The following is a 22,735-nucleotide window of genomic DNA, read 5'->3' on the forward strand; positions in this document are numbered from 1 at the left end:
ATCTCTAGGAGAGGGCTCCTCAGGTGGAGGGCCTCTGCAACCGCGACAACGGGCCCATTCGTAGCCTAAAAATAATAGGCGGGTTATAGGACCGGTAATACCCCGGAGGGGATAACCCTTTAAGCCGCTACCTACCATCAGGGAGCGGTGTGTCGCAGTCAAAACAGAAAAGATGCTTCCTTTTAGCAGTAGTTTTCCTCCTATAATCCCCCGGAGGGGTAGTAGAGGATGACATATCCTAGAGAGACACAACAGACCATGCAACCTTGTCACCAAGACATCATCCTAAATATAAAAGGGTGGATCTTACCGGGTCCAGAAGACCGGACAGCAAGGTGACACAATAAAGATGTAGAAGCAACAGGTAGAAGCAACTGGAGCTTTAGGTTCAAGGCAACCACAATACCAGCCTTCAGCGCCACTAAGAAGCCGAAGGTATACAATAGCCGGCCGGCCTGACCTTTAACCCGGCCGGAAATGGGCGGAGCTACCGCTCCAAGTCTAACCCAAACAGGGTTTAGAAAAAAGGTTCCCCCCCCAGCAAGCCCACAAGGGCACCTACCCCAGCCTCTTGAGGCCGCTTTCCTGGCCAGAATGCGTGGCCAGCGCTGCCAGAGCCAGAAACCGCGGGCGCCAGCATTCGCAATGGCGCCATCCATACTTCCGGCTCCCAACCGGAAGTGCGCACCCGGCAGAGCGGACCCCGCGAAACATCGCCGGGGAACTCTAGTTCCGGCTGCCGCTTCGCACCTGATCTGGCCACCGCATCAGCGGCGCGGCCGGAGGAGGGATGCGACAAAGATGAACCGAACAGGTTCGAGGAACAGCTGGCAAGCCTAGAGGAGAAGAGAAGGTAGGAAGGAGGAAGGGGGGGGGGGGAGGGAGGAGGGAGAGGGAGGTAAGCCAACGCAGGCTAACACTATTCCCCTCAACAGGCCAGAAGATAGACTTCAATCAAGAAGGGCCTGGAGGAGAGAGTACTGTGCTCAAAGGGTAAGTAACCCTAAAGAGCCCAATAAGAGGACACAAGTCCTCCCACCTGTCCTTCTGACCACACAGGACAGAAAAAAACACGCAGAGGGGAGGTTCTTGTGCCCTCTTATAGGGCCAGCCACGCATTTTTGATTGGCTAATTAAAAATCCGCCTGTCCTACCAGCACACAGGGGCAGAAATACCCCACATTGTGCCGCTGGTACGGACGACAGGGAACAAAAAAATTGCAGGTATAACCTGAGGAGCTTTCACAAACTTTGTAAACTTTTACTCCATAGCGGGCTCTCTTTGAGGGGATGAATTGGCAGAATGAAATTCGACCCTTAAAATTCATCAGGAATTCGGCAACTGCCAAATTTTGTTCGGGGGTGTATAAGGAAAGAAAGGATTGTTGGAGGAGGGAAATTAGGGGTCTTATGTTATTTAGCCTTTAGTAGGAAGGGTCAGACCTAGAGGGCACTTGGGAATTATCAGTAAAGTGAAATAATCTCATGAGGGTCTCATGAAGAAAACGGCTCAGTACTGCTGCAAATACAGGGGTTGCGTGGACAGTTGTGGCACTCCAATACGGTCTTATTGAAGGCTTTTTCACCAATCCCATTAACAAAGTGCCAAAAACTTTTTTTTATTTCTGGGACATTAATTGGGCTCCAGTGTTTGGAATAGACGGATGTGGGATTGGTTGAAATATATTGTCCAGCATAGATGTTTGTCTGTTGGACAATTAATTCCATTATTTGGTCCGTCACAAACAAGTGGAAGAAATTAATCAGCATTTATTGCAGGTATTGCAATAAATGGAGGTGTTTGGGGCACAAATGAAGCACAGGACTCCCACGCTGCAGTGGGACTGCAGTGCTAGGCTCCGGGACCACAGTGCTAGGGCCTGCACTTGACTCAGTTTCTGCTTGAACTACCAAAGGACTTTGAGGACCAAAGGCAGAGTCAGAATCACAGTCGTAACTAGCTGAAGGGACATACTCTGACGTACTGTCCATGTCACTGCCAGAGCTGCTGGAGCAGAGCAAAGCGTATGCTTCCTCCGCGCTGTGTAGCCTACTGGATATTTTACTTGTTTTTTTGTTTTTTTTTTTAAATCAAAATTAGAGTTACCTACACCAGCACTGCTATTACAAAAACAGAGCAAAGCAAGACGTTTGCTTCGCTCTGCAAACAGATGGGTGATCTGGCATCTGGCGACCAAATCAACTATCCAGCTAGAGAAAAAAGGAAAACTAACAGGGAGTGGGGGATTTTTTTTCTATTTTTCTGTTTTTTTGTAGGAAAAAAATAGCTTCAAAGTGGAACAGAATAAAGCAAGACATTTGCTTCACTCTGCAAACAGATGGGTGATCTGGCATCTGGTGACCAAATCAACTATCCAGCTAGAGAAAAAAAGGAAAACTAACAGGAAGTGAGGGATTTTTTTGTATTTTTCAAATTTTTTGTAGAAAAAAAAAGGAGCTTCAAAGTGGAACAAAATGAAGCAAGACATTTGCTTCACTCTGCAAACAGATGGGTGATCTGGCGTCTAGCTGAAAACCCGGTGAATTTCTGTACTGTCAGGGTTAAAACCTACTCTGACTGCCCAGGTTTTTTTTCCCCTGCCTCCCCTATGATTCCTCTGCTGGTCCTCTTTTTTTCTGAAAAAAAACAAAAAAAGGGAGGTTTTTTTCTGGCTCAGTCTGTAGGGAAACAGACTGTTACAGTATGTTTGAATGCACTGGTTCTAGAGTTCAATTCTGTTTGTACTCTACCAGAGGTGGCTACTGGCCTTTTTGACCACCTGGGCTACCTGCCTGCTGCCATCTGCGGCGTCTGCCTGACTGTGGGCTACCTGCCACTTGGGGTGGCTTTCGATGCTTATCTGTCGGCTATCTGGGCATCCATCTGCGGTGTCTGCTTGACTCGGTTACTTGCCTCCTGGGGTGGCTACCTGCCTTGAGTACCTGCTACCTCTGCTCCTGAGGGGAGCATCATGAGTGGAAGAATCTTGCAGGTGCAGATTGTGAGGAGCCTTCTACCCGTGATGTTGTAGTCTAGGTTAAGTATTTCATGATGGATCCGGACTTCAAAGTCCATGCTGAGGTGGCAGGCCGACTGCCTATTTACCTGAGGGAAGTGTCCTACTAAGAAGGTTCGTTAAAAGACATCCGTGACTCCATCTCCCAGCCTTAAAAAAACCCCAAAAAACACAACGCCTCCCTCTCGTTACCTTCTATTGAAGACCTGCAGGTAATGGGCAAGACTACCTCTTGAGATGAAGACTTTAGCATTTCCAGCAGACCTTTTTTACTGTGGACAAGGGATTTTTAGGCTGCTGAAGTCCATCCGGTTAAGGGACCAAGGATTTTGATGGAGAAGCTCCTCATGCACCACTAGGGGGCAGAGGGCCTTTCTATGTGGACTACATCTTCTGGAGATGAAGACTCCAGCATTTCCAGCAGACTTTTTTTTTTCCTGTGGACCAGGGTTTTTCAGGCTGCTGAAGTCCATCCGGTCGAGGGACCAAAGATGTTGATGGGGAAGCCTCCTTGTCCACCACTAGGGACAAAAACCGCACTCCCCCTCAACATTCCGCACAGCGATCTTGCGCTCCTTCGTTCCAATTTTGATTTTCAATGGTGTTCGTCTTCTACTCGTTACCTGGGAACCCAGATTTCCCCTCTTACCATACCCTATATTCGGTCAATTACCTACGGTTGTTCTGCGATCTACGGTCTCTCCTGGATAGATGGCAGCCCCTTCCGATCACCCTGCTCGGGAGGATCGTGCGGTAAAAATGACCCTTTTACCGAAACTCCTTTATTATTTCGAGATGCTCCCCGTCGCAGTCCCGCGGAATGATCTTCGTGTTTTGCAAAAAGCTATCTTTCGATTTATATGGCAGGCCAAACCTCAACGTATTCCCCAGTTGGTTATGTTGGCGAGGAGGGAGTCTGCGGGCCTGGCTGTCACGGACCTTTTACAATACTATTGGGCGACTCACCTGCGTTGTGTTCCGTTCTGGGCCTCTGCCCCGGCATACACTAAGGGGGTGGAGATAGAAAAGCTCTGGTTGACCCTATGCATCCCAATGCTTTTCTGTGGGTTAGCTCTCCCCGCACTCCTCCCTCCCCCTACTTACTTGGACCCATCCGTTTAACACACTCCATCTGGTCCACGTGTAATGCTAAGTTCTGTCTCGTGCCTCTGCGCTCGTCTATGATGTCTATCCTATACAACCCTCTTCTTCCTGATAGATTGTTACCCGCCATGGTTAGAGTGTGGTCAATGGCAGGCCTCTTCCGGATTGCTGACATGATTGACCATGTGACGCTGGCGCTCAGGCCCATTGATTATTTTGTAGCTAACCTAGGTCTTCCCAGGGCCAAATGGCTTCATTATTCCCAGGTAGTTCACTTTATCCGCTCTCTCCATGGTTCCACAAGTTTCCCTCCCTACGTCCTTTGAGAGGATCTGTCGGGCTGGCACCTCTACGAGGGGCCTCATATCCTTCATATACCAACTTCTTGCCTCTCAGGTGACTGGTTCTCCCATTTGGCACCGATATATGGCCAAATGGGAGGAGGCATTGGGTACCCCCATCTCCCAGGGACAGTGGCAGATTGGTCTCGCGCTCAGAAATCGTCCCAGTGTATAACCTTCAGGGAAACGCTCTTAACCCAACGCTTCTTCCTAGATGCTGGCGCTGCAATAGGATCACTGTATCACATTTTTTGGTCTTGTCCTCTTGTCCTGGGTTTCTGGGGGGAGGTGAAAGCTCTGACAGATACCCTGTTCATACAGGGGGTCCCTCTAGATCCCCTCCTGTACTTATTGAACCTCCCTCCTAGACACCTAGGTAGCAAGACTTCCAGACTCTTTCTCCATCTCTGCACGGCTGCGAAAACCCTTATTGCAAAACATTGGAGGGGTGTCAGCCCCCCTCAGGTGTCGAACTTTTGGGCCGTATCAAGGATGTGCGGAGCCTTGAATTTCTCACTGCTAGTTTCAATAACACACTGGACGCCTTCCACTCCGTTTGGTCTCCCTGCGACGCTCACTGTGCGCTACATGGACTTTAATCTTGGACCTCCCCCTCCCTCCTTGTCTCTGTTTGTCTGTTGTTCTCCCTCATGTTGTTTTGTTAAGTTTTTTGCTCGTTCTGGCATTGGGATTTGGCAGTGTCACCTTCCCCTCCTACTATTGGTATTTTTTTTTCCTTCCTCTCTGTATTGTTAAATATTTTAGAAAATTTCAATAAAAACTACAGTTGAAAAAAAAAAAGATTGGTAATATCTCCAAATCCTGGTGTCTGGACCATGGTATGGATTCCTCTGATCCCCCAGTTGGGGTGGATCTTGGATTTTCTTCAGGACGGTCTAGACAAAGGGCTATCTTCTGCCACCCTGAAGGTGCAGGTCTCCGTTTTGTCCACCTGTCTAGGGAGGTGTTTATCGCAACAGTCTCTCTTGAGTGGTTTTCTCAAGGAGCTATGAGGATTAGGCCCTCGGTGGCTGCTCCTGTGCATCAATGGGACCTGGGCACGGTCCTATCTGAGCTTTTTTATCCGCCATTTGAGCCACTAGAGGATATTGACTTAAAGTATCTAACTTTCAAAACTACTATCACATCCACCAAGAGGGTAGAACTCCAGGCATTTTCCTCTGAAGAACCCTACATTTCTTTTTTTTTGAGGATAGGGTCCAACTAAGGTTCCTTCCAGGGCTCAGGCCTAAAGTGCCTTCTCTAACATTAACCAGTTGGTTTCCCTTCCTGTATTTTGTCCTGCGCTTTCTTCTCCCGAGGAGATGAGGCTCCACACTTTGGATCATGCGAGGTGCCTGCCCGTTTACCTTGACTGCACAAGGCCTTTTAGGATATCTGAACCTCCTTTTAATCTAGTTAGAAGACATAGGGGCCTTAAAGCCTCGAAGGCCTCTATTTCTAGATGGGTCAAGGAGACCATTAAAATTTCGTTTCTGCCCCGGTTTTTCTGAGAGCTCACTCCACAAGAGCGGTGTCAACTACTTGGGCGGAGAATAGGGCTATGCCCTTAGACCAAATTTGCTCTGCAGCTCCCTGGTCTTACTTTTGTGAAGCACTATAGGTGATACTGCTGTGCTTCAGTATTAAATTCTGTAAGGTGAGGAAATCCTCCCTACGGGGAAGGTCTCTGTGCCCTCTTATAGGGTGTAGTCATGCTTATTCATTTATTCCTGAGTAAAAATTCCACCTGTCCTACCAGCACACAGGGGCAGAAATACCCTGTACTGTGCTGTTGTTAGGACTAAGGGAAAACAGATTCTACATAATCAACGATTCTCAGTGCCCACCCCAAGATGCCCCAAATTTTAACCACATATACAAAGTTAGGGCAATCATTGACCACTTTAGCGCCAAATTTGCAGAGTCCTACAGAGTCTCATTTCCAAAATGGATCGGTAATGGCACCGATAGCTCTTCCCAGGGGCACAGAATGGGAAAGCGGAATCAGCGCACTGACGGCTTTCTAGCGCTGTATTAAACCGCATGTTCCCCAGATGGTGAAAGGTCCACTTTAAGAAAGAGTTCACAAATCAGATGTGTTGTGGATTGTAGCCTAGCAGAATTCCATAAAGAAATGTGAACGTCTGCAACATGACTAGGACTGTTTTTTTACTTATAAAAAAAAAAAAATACAACAGGACTTTCACATGACTAACAGTTTCTGTCACCTTGCAACTCTCACTAATGTTAATAGTGACACCAAAGTTCACACTAGCGTTGGGCTTTATAGAAGGTCAAAAACAATGGACAGGGGAATGTTACAACATATGGAGCCCATTAAGTTTAGTAAGATATATAAGAATGGACTCCTGACGTAACAGAAACTGCCAAACACTGCAACAATCTCCAATGAAGATGTGACTAAACTTACATGACAAACTCAGGGATATTACGACTGCAGAGATTTCCTGAAGAATTTGTCTACTATTGGACAAGTATCTATAAAACCTGAACTGTACATTGCCCACTGTGGAGGATGTCAGCTTGTGTAACCTCAATTTTGTATTGTGCTCACAACCACCATTTTGTTTAGACCATGCGGTCAGACATGCGCTGTGGACTCCATTTTGTTTAGAGCCCTCAGGAGAGTGTGACCTCTTTCCAGTTTCTTATCCAATAGGCATGCGCCCGGACTATTGTTACAACTTCTCCACCAATCACGTTACGCTAATTATTCAAGTCCAACCTGCTTCTCTGAGCCTGGCTTATAAAAAGGAAAAAGACAACTTAATTTGGACTTCAATATGGTGATACTTAGAGCGAATTGCGCTCACACCACCTTTTCTAGACCACGAGACCTTACATTACAGTGATTAATGATGGGAATCCTTGCCTATTGCAGCTTCTCTGTCCCATGTTGCATATAGTATAGGACATAGCTGTTCTGTATTTTTATGCCAAAACCAGGTGGAAACTACAGACAGTAGGGTAAGATTTGGATCCACTCCATGTTTGGGATTAGATACACACAGTAGTATTCTGCTGTATACGAGACCTTACAGTTGCATTTCAAGTCACAGCATGAGTCTAAAATTCTAAGGCTGGGTTCACACGGAGTTTTTTGGTCAGAAAAAAATCCGCTTCAGGAATTAGAAAATGTTTTTTTTTCAAGAGGTTTTTTTGGAGAAGTTTTTACTTTTTGTTTTGTTTTCTCCAGCACAGTGCATGGACCTTGAAAAAAACCAAAACAAAAAAAAAATCGCTAGCTCTATTGAAAGACGTTTTTTGGAAGCAGATTTTGACACGGATTCCGCATCAAAATCCGAACCAAAAAAACTGTGAACCCAGCCTAAGAGTTTTTCTGTAGAAAATACAGTCTTTATGTGTCATATTAACTCTTAGGTCTCTTGTTGTGGCATGACATTCTCTACATGATGGCAGCTGAGAGCTCTCAGGTCTGCTGGTGAAATCCCCATTTACCATCCACTCAGATTACACCATAGATGTAAATGGCATTGAGAGTCACAGTCACTCCTAATGGAAGACCCCCATGGCCACTTGTGGAGGAGGATGTACTTCTATGTTAACAGCCCACATGTGACCTAGCCAACCCCCCCCCCCCCCCCCCCCTCAGACATGGCAATTCTGCATCAAGGTTATCCGCACTTTTCTTTTAACTTTGAAGTTTATATGTTACACAAGGAAGGTGGGAAACTTTAGAAGCGACACAGTGATTGAATGGCACCAGATAACCAGTGTTCAGTGTTGAAGAATTTCCACAGGCTGGTCACAAAGAAGTTAAAGCTGTTCGGTGCACCCAGGACATAGCTGTGCCTGCAGGAACGCTGGTTTTTGTTTATGGTCCCCACCCACTAAACAGAATGGCTGATAGACAGCAAGCATAAAAGAAGACAGGTGTTGCTATGCATGTCCATGCCATGAGTGTACAGAACTGGTTTGCAGAGATTGAACTGACACAAAGGGTATGGTCAGTGTCACCAGGAGATCCTACAACAGTGTAGAAGTGGTTTAAAAGCTGCTCTGGTAGCAGGTCTAAGACTCTAATGCCCGATCCCAGAGGTAGGCAACCTTTGGCTCTCCAGCTGTTGTAAAACTACAACTCCCAGCATGCATATTTGCTCTGTTGTTCTTGGAACATGCGGAGTGTCGTAGTTTCACAGCAGCTGGAGTACCGAAGGTTTCTGAACCCTGCCCTATCCTATTAGGTAATCAATATGAGAGGAGTGGGGGCCACATCAGCTGACAGAGCCATGGTGCTGTGGACATTGTGTAGTGGGCCTAAGGGTACTGCAACTTACTGCCATTCAAGTGTTAGCTAGACTAGAACCTGCAAGTACATAGATTCAGAGTTTGTGACAATATAAAGTGTGTGCCAAAGTCTAATAAGTTAAAAATAAATCTATAACCAGAGGCCAAGCACATTTGAAGTCCAAAAGCATGATTTTGAGGATTTTTACCTTCAAAATCTTGTGGCCATTTGCCCCAGTATGTGTGTGGTCTCTTAGTCATGTGTAGTAGACACTGTTCACTTAGGTGAATGAGGTATTGGCATTTACAAGGACTCTGGTAACGCCCATCCCTCTCCACGTCTTGTAGACCCCACTCCCACCAATATAAGAGAAAAGGGTCAACAAAAAAATCAGACACTGTTTAACTTCCAAAAAGAAGAATGTTTTAATTGTGTCACATTATGCCATAAACTCATAGGGGATTGGCTCAAGGAGCTCAGGTTCCTTTCCATAAGTGCGGACAAAGTGAGCTCCTTTTGGCTCGGCTGGCTGTAAAACAGAAAAAAACAAATGTATTACCAACATGCGTTAGAAGACCTTAAACATTATTAACAGAACAAGTGCCCTCAGAACCGGTGAAATTACAGACTCACATTTACCATTACAGTAAATTGTTTAGAGAAAGATCATCACCGAGCACCCAAAAGGCCAAACAGTCCAGACCACTGGTCGCAACGTACCTGACGCTTCAGCTCCACCCAGGTGCCCTTCTCCTTGGCTTCCTTCTTCCTCTTCTCGTTCTCCTTGACGCGCTGCAGGAAGCTGTCTCTGCTCTTGGAGTGGCGGATGTGCTCCACACGGACGTTGATTCTTTTGGCAAGGATCTTACCCCTATATAATAAAATGAAGACTTACTATACCTTGTGTCAAACAAAAATGAAGCATCAACATGAAGCTCTTGTGTTACCCCAACCTCATCCAATAACTACACTGGACCAATACACTTCCAGCCACATTGGGCAACCACCATGACAAGCAACTAGTCTCAGCCTCTAACCCCATGTATAAAGCAGATCACAATCCAATCCAAGAATTGAACTAGAAAACTCCATTTTAACTCGCTCATCATAATTTTCACCTTACAGTGTAATAAGTGCCTTACATTCATCTTCAGTGTCCCTCAGACCTCAAGGGGTTAGTCTGGATCCTTCATTCACTGGTTTTGCATCACATGACCACACATGGTTTACAGACATTGAAGCTAGTTCCTCCAGCCCAAATACTTCAAAGCTTCTCAGTAATAAAGCAAGTAGCCAAGGATCAAGAGGTTCTCCTAAGGCCTCCTCTACACAGGGGGATGTCAGTAGATCTCAGCTACAGATCACTAGAACACTTGGGTTCTCCAGTCTGAGAAATCCAGGTTATCTATGGATCAGATTTTACAGCCCCTTCACAGGAAGTCCCCAGACACTAATAAATAAAATATAACATTCAGGAGTCTGGAAATTCAGTGAAACCATATTCTAACACTGCATTATAACTAGTACTGTCAATGTTTCCCCCATCCACAGTGAAATATCCCAGTGTGAGCATACCTACAATGGATAACTAAGGCTTTCTACAGACCACCACATGCAGTCTGCACATACATGTCTCCTCTGACAGGACACAAGCAAGATACAGCAAGACTCTGCTTGGGTTTTAAGAGGAGTTCTTCTATAGCCCTCATGAATGACCAATCCAGATATATACAGATCTAACTGGTAAAGTGAAAGGGCTTTAAACATGCTCCATATATCCTCGCCACTTACTTGATCTGCTTGTTCACAATAATACCCACGGCGTGTTGTGTAACGTTGTAGATTCGGCCTGTCTTGCCATGGTAGCACTTATGTGGCATACCTTTTTGTACGGTGCCTGTACCCTGCAAAGAACAAGTTTGCACAGGGGAGAAATGAGAGGTTTGCTCAATTGCTTAATTTCTAGTTTTGCACATTATATATGTGATGAAGTATTTTACGTAGGTACCAAAATGGAGCTGCTGCTAACAGTAAGCTGAACAACTACAACACAGACCAAGAACAAGTCTACTGTCCCAAACTAAGAGCACCATTTCAGTACAGGACAGTAGAGGTCTATGTTGTAGACCTGGGGTAGGCAATCTTTTTTGTTCTGCGTGCCGATTTAAATTTTAAAAAAAATAATAATCAAAGATGAGGTCCTCGGAGTGCCGACCAATAATTGTAAAGCTGACAACCCCTACACTATAGTCATAAAATACAAACCCCAGCACAGGGCTGCTGTCATACTGTCACCCTCAGCCACTTAAGTTTACCACTATTTACCTTGATACACCTGTACTTTTCCATTAGAAGCAATGTACATGTGTAACCTACAATTAGTGGTAAATGTAGGATTTATTTTATTTATTTTTTTAACATAGAACTGAAAAACCTCTTTAAATCCCGCCTGACTATAGATGTGATCTGTTTTCACGACAAGTGAGGTAGTTTGTGCTCTCAGAACCGGTGAAATGGATGGACTCACATTTACTTAGAAAGTAAATAGTTAGGAGTATGGTCATCATAGAGCACAAGTAGTTACTCCCAGTAGGGTAGGAATATCATGACCTATAGAAGGGACAGAATGACATCAGGATCTAAGGGAAGCAGATGCTGGAGAATAGATGACCAAACTGTTCTGACCCATCCTGACATGCCTAGAAAATGTTAGAACCTATTTTTCAAAGATTAAAGACACATGTAGCGAGTCCACCATGGACAACCCACAAAGAAAACATGTCAAGAGTCTGACTGAAGTGGTCAGATGTCATTGAAGCACCCAAACATCTGTTCTACACTGTTTCCACAAGTTCCATAGAGGCTGGTAAAACTTATGCAGATAGTGTAGCACTTGTATGACTTTCTATGGGAGTTATGCCATGAACCCTTTCCTCCTCGCCTGCCCAATACTAGATTATATCTGATGAAGGTCTAAAGGACCAAAACGTTATACACACCTTTGATCTAGTGGCTGCTTTATCCACATATGCTTCCTAACCTGAATGTTCATGGCATTATCACTGTTATCACTTGTCCCTGAATAAATTGTCATTAATCATTGAAGCTTAGCGTGTGCAGCAGCATCTATTTTTCTATAGGAGTTACAGAAAGAGTGTAGCCTATTAAATCCAGCTCTTACCTTGATATCCACAATATCACCCTTCTTGTAGATGCGCATGTATGTTGACAAAGGAACCACTCCTAGAATGGGGAAAAAAAAAAACAAAACTTTAACCCAACTGGAAAAACTATACAAAATATATGAAGTAGAATCTGATAACCCACCCAAATCAGTACTCTACTACACTGTATATAGTGGATATAATGTATCAGCCTGGAGTCCGAGTCGTATCGCCGAACTGAATACAAATATAGCAAACTAAGGGGAGTTCACGTGCTGGAACTTGACGCTGAATTTGAGGCAAAATCCGTCTGATTTTATCAACTAGTGGACTCTCAGATTCCACCTGAGAACTCCCAAGGAAAAGAATTTGAGGTGGAAAACACAACTTTCCCGTGAAGAACGGAGTTTGGCCCTGCTCAGTAACGGCATTATTCTATAAATTCTGTGTCAAAATCCTTCTTGGTTTTTGACAAGCACAAAAAAAAAAATCTGCTTCCTGAATTAAATGTTTTTTACTTGACAAATTCAGTGTCAAATTCCTACACGTGAACACCTTCTTAGGCTTCATGCACACAACTGAGTATTCAGGGCAAGGGAGTAAGGGGCTGATTTCTTTTTTTTATCGCAATGAACTCAGATGACATCTGAAAGCCATACGTCCCGCATTCTGTTGTCACACGGCTAGATAGGCTCCATATTCCACAAAGCATCGGATCCACCCTCTCGGATAGCACTATGGTGTACATGAGGCCTTAGCTGCGTAACGTTACATTTCTGTTTCAGTATTTCCAAGTCCTGTGTACTGCAGCTCTGTCCCCTCCAACTACCTTACTTGGACCCCCACCCATCTTATAGTGATGGTTTATCCCAAGGCTCGCCCATCAATATTCAGAACCTACAAAACCTCTTCAGATTTACTTACACAAGGCTGGATAATAACTCATCGTCCACAAGGGATTGTAATTTGTGCTCTCAGAACCGGTGAAATGATGGACTCACATTTACTTAGAAAGTAAATAGTTAGGAGTATGGTCATCATAGAGCACAAGTAGATACCTCGACTATTGTAGGAACACCAGAGTACATAGACGACAACAGGACCTTGGTCATGCCAACACAAAGCATTCTGACCCTTCCTGCAAGGCGCACCTAGTGCCAGTCGAGAACTTTATTCAGAATGGCGAAGGAAATGCCAATGTTGTTACAATTATACCTTTACCATATATTACCATTGTAATCCCTTAGTCAAGCCACCAAGAATAGGTCTAAACACATTTGTGATTTTGCAGATACTGAAATTGGGTTGAGTCAGGCATTTACAGACAGACTTTGTTAGGGGCCTTTCACACGGAGTTTACGCTCCGTGTATTCCATCCATTTTACACGTCTAAAATGTAGTTAGCCATTGAATTCAATGGCTTGTTCGTTTAACGCACGTTTTTTTGCCATGGACAAAAATGTGTACATGATGGTATATGGGTAACAGGAAACTTACCATGTTTACGGAAGGGTCTAGAGAACATATAACGGGTTCCACGCCTTTTACCTCTTGTGTTGGTCATGTTTGCACCTTACTGCAGAAAAAAAACAAAACATTAGAATAACGCAACATAAAAACTTATGGACAGATTCAGAACCCATTCTTATAGGCCCATATACTTGGTACTACAATGTGTCTTATGTAGCAGCAGTACAGTGTACTATAAAAGTCACACCAATATTAATGAGCTGAAGAATTGAGGGTTTGTAGAGTGGTGCAGACCAGACAGTAATTTCTCACTGTCAGAGAGGAACTGTTGCTTAAGCTAGTTATAAACAGAAGACCTGCCAAAACAACAGATCTCTATGGGCCTTGCAATAGTATATGGGAGCTCCATCCTTCCTCAAAGGAAGAAGTCAATGGAGAGGGCTGGGCTGCAGAAATTCAATATTCTCAATCCCCTTGAACTCAAGGGATATTAGCCACCACTAGAACTGTCTAGCAGTGGCCAAGTCTCCACCTCCCCTATTGCGAACACAGACAGACTCAAATGAACCAGGCATGCACGTGTATGAAGGCAACTCAGACAGTAGCTGTTGCCAACAGTTATTATAACACATCCCTACAGATGAGCACTCGTGTCAGCAAGGTTGTTCAACAAATTTATGGAGCCAGATTCATTCTGTTGGGGAGAACCAGGTAACGATACACATGACAGATGGCAGGTTAGACTGTCTTTTAGGTGTATGGGGGCGGGGGTTAAAAGTTACAATAAATAGCCATCAATACAATGAACATTAACCACAGCTATATCTAAAGGTGCGTGCCCACCTTAGTGACTGCATATGAGAAGCGCTCACTAGGCAGTAACACTGTATAAATACAGTCAGATGAAGACGACAGTGACAAAATGGCGATCATAATAAGTGGCATGGGTAAACAAGTCTTTAGCAGCTGGATTTTGAACAGTAACAAAAGTCAGCATGGGGGCTCAGTAGTTAGCACTATTGCCTGGCAGGGTTGGAGTCCTGGGTTCGATTGGACCAAGGGCAAAATGACTATTGAGTTTGTATGTTCTTCATGTTCTTCTTTCCTTCCACACTCAAAAGACAGACTGATGGGGAATTCAGACTGTGAATCCTATATGGGACAGTGCCTGACAAGGTCTATATAGATATGCAGAATAGGATGATAAATAAAGATGCGCCTATATAATGCCCGGGCTGGTCATACACAGATACAGGTCAGCTGAACTCACAGCCACCAATCTAATGTGTATGGGGACCTCTAACTGTCCGATAGCAAATGTCATGGAACAGAACGGGCAGGTAAGTGGATCTGATCAGCTTGTACTAGTGTCTGGCAGTATATTCCTCACCACGTCCAGTGTGTACATATAATAGAGGAATATAGGACCTGATGTATATGGGAGGGTTCAGTATATGAGCAGTGACGTACCAGGTACATGTACACCGCACTATACTGCACACCACCTAGGAGTACAGCAATATGGTACAGCACAAATCCATCAAGTACACACAACATCAATTACAAAGACTAGGGGGAGAAAAGCAGAGTAGATGCCTATAGGAACCAGCCAGCTCAGTATACACTCCTATCAGTATGAGCTCCAGCTCCACGTCCCATCAGTATCGCCCGATGTAAATGGATAGCAGACCATAGGCAGATTACAGATCCCACTGGGCTGTATCATAACCGTAGACACATCAGTATAGCAGCGTGATGACAGACTCGGCTCTGCTACATCGCTATATAACCTAGAGGTGTATTTAGTGACACGATGATCATAAGCTTCCGTGACCGGCCTGAACACACCAGGCCACACTGCCCACCATATACCGGCCCCTGCCCGGCAGCAGCGCATCCTCTAGCCCCAGAAAACTCCACCACCGGCTCCCTGTCAGCTCCCCCTCACACAGAGAGCAAAATTACCCCCAGAACACTGCAGATTCTAGAGAAATCCCGGAATATCCCCGCAGCCCGAGCTCCCATGCGCCTACCTCCAAGATGGTGGGTACAACGGAAAGAGAGAGCTCAAGCTCCTCCTCTCCCAACATCTACTCCCTGAGGCCTGTCTAATGTCGTGCCTGAGCGGAAATTAGTGACTGCCCGGGCCCAGGAGAGCGTATACGAACATAGTAAAACACTTGAAAAATACGTGAATGTATAAACCCACAAGTACACGACTGACTAGAAAAATATCATACAATTTTAGACAGGCAATAAATAGGACAACTATCGTATGATATCTGTAAAGGGTAAAGGCTAAATACTAGACACCGTAAGGACCTTATGACGTCACAAGGTCACATGACCAGATAGGCGTGTCTTTAAGTGTAAGCAGGACCTTCCACTGTATCCTGTGTAGTGGAACATCATGGAGAGCTGCTGCGAGGTGCACGAAGGGTTGCGTCTAGAATGGAGTTGCTCTTGGTAGGTCCTCCCTCCAGCAACTCCAATCTAGTCACCTCACTAGTGAACGGGCTAGAATGGACTTACTGTAGGGAGGACCTACCAGGAGCAACTCCAATCTAGACAATTCACTAGTGAGGTGACTAGATTGGAGTTGCTGGAGGCAGGAACTACTAGAATCAACTCCAATGTAGACTGTTCAGTACTGAAGTGACTAGAATGGAGTTGCTAATAAGAGCTGCCGCCAGAAACAACAATCTAGTCACCTCACTACAGGAGCAGCTACGGTAGAGTGGAGTGTCTATAGCAGGGATAGGGAACCTTCGGCTCTCCAGCTGCTGTCAAACTACAACTCCCATCATGCTCTATTCACTTCCATGGGAGTTCCAAGAACAGCAGAGCAAGTATGCATGCTGGGAGTTGTAGTTTTGCAACAGCTGGAGAGCCGTACGTTCCCTACCCCTGGTCTATAGGAAGGAGCCAGAACTGGCCAAGAGAGACATTGTTTATGTATATGATTATCAATAAGAATACAGGAAATACACATTCCTGGACATAGATACATCCCGTGAAAGTTTGTGAGTTTGGATGTTTGTGAGTTTGGATGTTTGTGTGTTTGGATGTTTGTTACTCAATCAAACAAGCAAAACCCGCTCGACCGATTTGGCTGAAAGTTTCCACAAACATAGTTAATACACCCGATTGCGCAATAGGCTACTTTTCGTCACAATAGCGCACATACGTTTGTGCCAGGACCCCCACAAAACCCAAACTCACACCACCATCTCTGCAATCTCACACACTTTGGACCATAGCAAGCCACAAAATTCATATTGCCCTCTACAGCTTAGCCCCTAACCCCACACAATCTCATATACATATACTTTACCACTTTGCCCCTCACCTTAACAATACTTCAGGAGGCTCTCTTTAACGCTCCGGAGTAGCCATGTTTGCCCACCCCCACCGCTCTGACAATCCGCGACATCGCCCACCCATGTCAATACCCCTAGGACAGTGATGGCGAACCTTTTAGAGACCGAGTGCCCAAACTGCAACCCAAAACCCACAAAATTTTCGCGGAGTGCCAACACGACAATATAGACTTAATACTATGCGGATCCACAATTGCGGACAGTTACTGACCAAAAATTACAGTCATGTGGGGCTTTACAGAGCTTTCAATAATACAAACAACGTTGTACTGAAATGTAAAGGTCTCGGCATTTGGTACTTTGAACAATTAATTTTCACTATTTACATCGCACAGGATCTGTTTTATAGTTACCGTGTAATATTCTTACATCCTGTACTAATATCACGTCTGCTATAAAACAGATACTGTGTGATATAAATAGTGAGGGGACCCCAGACAGTATTATATGCTCTGCAGTGGGCCCACCACACAATATTATATTCTCCACAGTACCACAGTAGCCCCCCAGTGTTATATGCTCCGCAGTAGGTGTCCCCCCCACAGGATTATATGCTCCACAGTGGCATCCACACACAGTATTGTGTGCTTATAAATAGCCCCCCCCCAGTATTATATGCTCTTTAGTACACCCCCCAGTATTATAAGCCACCCCAGTATTATAAGCCCCCCCAATATTATACACTCCCCCCAGTATTATAAGCCCCCTCAGTATTATACACTCCCCCCAGTATTATACACTCCCCCCAGTATTATACACCCCACCCAGTATTATAAGCCCCCCCAGTATTATACACTCCCCCCCAGTATCATACACCCCACCAAGTATTATAAGCGCTCCCCCCAACATCATATACACAGTGAGCCACTCTCATACTCACCCCTGAAGAGCCGCCGGCATCCACCTTCTTGTCACTGGCGGCGCTGATGACGTCATCGCGCCCGCGTCGGGGCAGAGGTCAAACTCTGCAGCCAGTGTAGGCCGCGGTCGCGCGATCCGCGGCCTACCCTGACAGCTTTCAGCTGTATGTGCATTTGCACATACAACTGAAGGCAGTGATCCCTCATCAACGGGGAATCCTGTACCGGATTCCCTGTTGGTGAGCGATCCGGGCGACCGCACGCGTGCCAGCATGGAGGGCTCTGCGTGCCCTCTCTGGCACGCGTGCCATAGGTTCGCCATCACTGCCCTAGGAGGTCTAATAAATGCAAAAAAAAGTAAAAAAAAATATAAAAACAAATAAAAAGGATTAAAAATTCAAATCACCCCCCTTTCCCTAGAACACATATAAAAGTAGTTAAAAACTGTGAAATACATACATGTTAGGTATCCCTGCGTCCGAAATCGCCCGCTCTACAAAGCTATACAAATATTTTTCCTGTTCGGTAAACGCCGTAGCAGGAAAAATAGTCAAAAGTGCCAAACCGCCGTTTTTTCACTGTTTTGATTCTGATAAAAATTTGAATAAAAAGTGATCAAAGCAATAACATTTCCCGAAAATGGTAGAACTAAAAAGTACACCCGGCCCCGCAAAAAAAGACGCCCTATACATCCCCGTACACGGACGTATAAAAAAGTTACGGCTGTCAGAATATGACGAGTTTTCAAAAAAAAAATTTTTAACACAGTTTTGGATTTTTTTAAAGGGTCAAAAAGTAAATAAAACCATATAAATTTGGTATCCCCAGCATCGTAACGAAACACAGAATACAGGGGACATGTCATTTTGGTTGCACAGTGAACGATGTAAAACCAAAGCCCGTAAGAAAGTCGCAGAAATGCATTTTTTCGTCAAATCCACCCCATTCAGAATTTTTTCCCTGCTTCCCAGTACATTATATAGAATAAACAATGGTGGCATCATGAAGAAACATTTGTCCCAGGAAAAATTAAGACCTCATATGACTCTGGGAGCGGAGAAATAAAAAAGTTATGGGGTTTAGAAGGAGGGGAGTCAAAAACGAAAATCAAAAAATGCCATCGGCGGGAAAGGGTTAACTTCAAATACTTCTGTCCCAAAGTCACTATGTAAAGTTTCTCACAAAACCGTATAGCAGCTCAAATACAAATTAACTTCAACACAAAAGTCTCACGTATTCTCTGAATTACAGCAAAAACAAGATACAAACTTACATTTCATATCCCATACCTTATACACACTACGAAAACCTTACCCGCGCCTGTATATACCCACTTCTACAATCACCGCAGACGAAGTCGCGGGTACCAGCTAGTATATTACAATTGTGAAATGTTTGTGGGTTTGGATGTTTGGCGGTCAATCACACAAAACCCGCTCCACCGATTTGGCTGAAATTTTCCACAAACATAGTTACTACACAGGATTGCACAATAGGCTACTTTTCGTCACAATAGCGCACATACGTTTTTCCCAGGACCCCCACAAAACCCAAACTCACATCACTATCTCTGCAATCTCACACACTTTGGACCATAGCAAGCCACAAAATTCATATTGCCCTCTGCAGCAAAGATCAGCAACCCCTGGCACACGTGCCAAGAGTGGCACTCCTGCCATATTTCACTGGCACGCCAGCAGCACAGGACCTGCAAGAGTTAAATGAAGTTGGAGCGTCCCTTCAGTGCTCTGCTAGAGCTGAGGCATAAGGACACTCCCCTTCTCTCACTGCCCTCCAATGAGAGGGGTGCAGGAAACCCAGGGGGTGGAGCTTAATCACTCAGGTCTCTGCCTGCTATAGTGATAGCTCCTGCCGTCTGCATCCTGCAAACGTTCCCGAGGAGGACAGGAAGCTGCTAGCAAAGTGAAGAAACACACAGGTCCCTTCCTTTACTTCCTATTCTCATTAATGTCAGGCATTTGGGGTTATTAGTTTAGTGTTAGTAACTCCATGTGCCTCACATTAATAGGAATAAACCCCATCATGTCCCTCATATTAACCCCTGTGTGAGACATATGGAGGTACTAATAAAAGACCTCAATAATGAAGATACTTAATTATTACCTCCAAGTCTCTCACATATCAGTAACTCTTACACAAGGGTTAATGTGAGGGACATGATGGGGTTAATTGCTATTAATAAGAGGCACATGGAGTTACTAAACTGTCATGCACAGGGCCAGACTTTATGTTGCTTGCTCAAGAGTATCCTGTGCCCAAAACTTACATGTACTGGCAGAAAATAACAAATCATACAATGTCGTATATCGAAGTACACTCACCGGCCACTTTATTAGGTACACCATGCTAGTAACGGGTTGGACCCCCTTTTGCCTTCAGAACTGCCTCAATTCTTCGTGGCATAGATTCAACAAGGTGCTGGAAGCATTCCTCAGAGATTTTGGTCCATATTGACATGATGGCATCACACAGTTGCCGCAGATTTGTCGGCTGCACATCCATGATGCGAATCTCCCGTTCCACCACATCCCAAAGATGCTCTATTGGATTGAGATCTGGTGACTGTGGAGGCCATTGGAGTACAGTGAACTCATTGTCATGTTCAAGAAACCAGTCTGAGATGATTCCAGCTTTATGACATGGCGCATTATCCTGCTGAAAGTAGCCATCAGATGTTGGGTACATTGTGGTCATAAAGGGATGGACATGGTCAGCAACAATACTCAGGTAGGCTTTGGCGTTGCAACGATGCTCAATTGGTACCAAGGGGCCCAAAGAGTGCCAAGAAAATATTCCCCACACCATGACACCACCACCACCAGCCTGAACCGTTGATACAAGGCAGGATGGATCCATGCTTTCATGTTGTTGACGCCAAATTCTGACCCTACCATCCGAATGTCGCAGCAGAAATCGAGACTCATCAGACCAGGCAACGTTTTTCCAATCTTCAATTGTCCAATTTCGATGAGCTTGTGCAAATTGTAGCCTCAGTTTCCTGTTCTTAGCTGAAAGGAGAGGCACCCGGTGTGGTCTTCTGCTGCTGTAGCCCATCTGCCTCAAAGTTCGACGTACTGTGCGTTCAGAGATGCTCTTCTGGCTACCTTGGTTGTAACCGGAGGCTATTTGAGTCACTGTTGCCTTTCTATCAGCTCGAACCAGTCTGGCCATTCTCCTCTGACCTCTGGCATCAACAACGCATTTCCGCCCACAGAACTGCCGCTCACTGGATGTTTTTTCTTTTTCGGACCATTCTCTGTAAACCCTAGAGATGGTTGTGCGTGAAAATCCCAGTAGATCAGCAGTTTCTGAAATACTCAGACCAGCCCTTCTGGCACCAACAACCATGCCACGTTCAAAGGCACTCAAATCACCTTTCTTCCCCATACTGATGCTCGGTTTGAACTGCAGGAGATTGTCTTGACCATGTCTACATGCCTAAATGCACTGAGTTGCCGCCATGTGATTGGCTGATTAGAAATTAAGTGTTAACGAGCAGTTGGACAGGTGTACCTAATAAAGTGGCCGGTGAGTGTATATATATATATATATATATATATATATATATATATATATATATATATGTGTGTTTGTGTGTGTATATATAGATGTGCACGCATATATATATATGTGTGTGTGTGCACATATATATGTGCACACACATATATGCGCGCACATATATATGCGCCCCACCCTGTATATGCGCGCACATATACAGGGTGTCCAAAAAATGTATAGACATTTTAGCAGCTGATATCTCAATTATATTCTTTCTTTACAGACTGAACCCATTAAACTGAGTGATGGCATACAGACTTGACTTTGAAGAAAGGAAATTTATTCTAAAATGCTACTGGAAGTATGAAAACGCAGTAGAAGTGCAAAGACAATTTAGGAGGGAGTTTAACAAAGTACCACCTACACGAGTTACCATCACTCGAATTAGAGATAAGTTCGAAGCTGATGGAACTGTTCAGGACATCCATAAGAAGCGTTCCGGAAGACCACGTACCTCGACAAGCCCCATAAAAGAAGAAAGATGGGGCACCTCCACACTACCATGTGTTATTCTCAGGTCCCCAGTAGGTGCAATTGTGTCTGTTAATCGAACTATTTAATTTGAATGTGGCCTCATCACTCCACACAATCTTTGTGGGAAAGTGTGCATCTTCGTTACATTGTTCCAAGTACCATTCGCAATACTGTTCGGTCTGGATCATCGTCATTAAGAGCATGGACTAATCTTGGAATGTAACTTCTCCACTGACAACGTTTCATGATGCGATGAACTGATGAGTTTGAAATCCCTACCTCACGACTAGCTTGCCGCAAAGAGTTTCTTGAACTTCGTTGAAACATTTCCAGTAATCTTTCTTCTTTTATGTATGTATATATATATGTATACATATACACGAGCACATATATATGGGACACCCGCGCGAGCGCATATATATGCGATGTCAGAGCCATATATATGCGAGCGCATATATATGCGCGTGCGTGGGTTTAATGGGTTCAGTCTGTAAAGAAAGAATAAATAATTGAGAGCGCATATATATGCGAGCGCATATATATGGGACACCCGCGCATATTTATATATATAAATATATGCATATATATAGAGGGTGTCCCAAAAAAATGCACGCACACATGTGCGCAGGTGTCCCATATATATGCGAGCGCATATATATATGCGAGCGCATATTTATATATATAAATATATGCATATATATAGAGGGTGTCCCAAAAAAATGGGCGCGCACATGTGCGCAGGTGTCCCATATATATGCGAGCGCATATATATGGGACACCCACGCACATGTGCGCGCGCATTTTTTTGGGACACCCTGTGTGTATATATATATATATATATATATATATATATATATATATATACATATATATATTTGTGCGCGCATATACAGGGTTCCCAAAAAATGTATACATATGTGCGAGCACATATATATGGGACACCCGCGCATATTTATATAAATAAATATATGCATATATATAGAGGGTGTCCCATATATATGCGGGCACATGTGCGCGCGCATATATATGGGACACCCAGTATATATATGCGAGCACCCTGTATGTATGTATAT

General features: G+C 44.6%; 1 protein-coding gene and 1 non-coding gene across 2 annotated transcripts; both read right to left on the reverse strand.

Moving 5' to 3' along the window:
- Positions 1-9,135: 9,135 nt before the first annotated feature.
- LOC142195403 (large ribosomal subunit protein eL21) lies at positions 9,136-15,459 on the reverse strand. Its single transcript, XM_075265160.1, has 6 exons — positions 15,403-15,459; positions 13,397-13,475; positions 11,917-11,978; positions 10,527-10,639; positions 9,456-9,606; positions 9,136-9,264 (listed from the first exon to the last, which is right to left on the reverse strand). The coding sequence occupies exons 2-6, from the start codon at positions 13,461-13,463 to the stop codon at positions 9,175-9,177; spliced, it is 483 nt and encodes a 160-aa protein (XP_075121261.1). The 5' UTR covers positions 13,464-13,475; positions 15,403-15,459; the 3' UTR covers positions 9,136-9,174.
- LOC142196405 (small nucleolar RNA SNORA27) lies at positions 10,363-10,497 on the reverse strand. The gene has a single exon (XR_012715233.1). It is a non-coding gene; the product is annotated as a small nucleolar RNA SNORA27 (small nucleolar RNA).
- Positions 15,460-22,735: the final 7,276 nt, after the last annotated feature.

Source organism: Leptodactylus fuscus, chromosome 2 (assembly GCF_031893055.1).
Source record: "Leptodactylus fuscus isolate aLepFus1 chromosome 2, aLepFus1.hap2, whole genome shotgun sequence".
Taxonomy (NCBI): Eukaryota; Metazoa; Chordata; class Amphibia; order Anura; family Leptodactylidae; genus Leptodactylus; species Leptodactylus fuscus.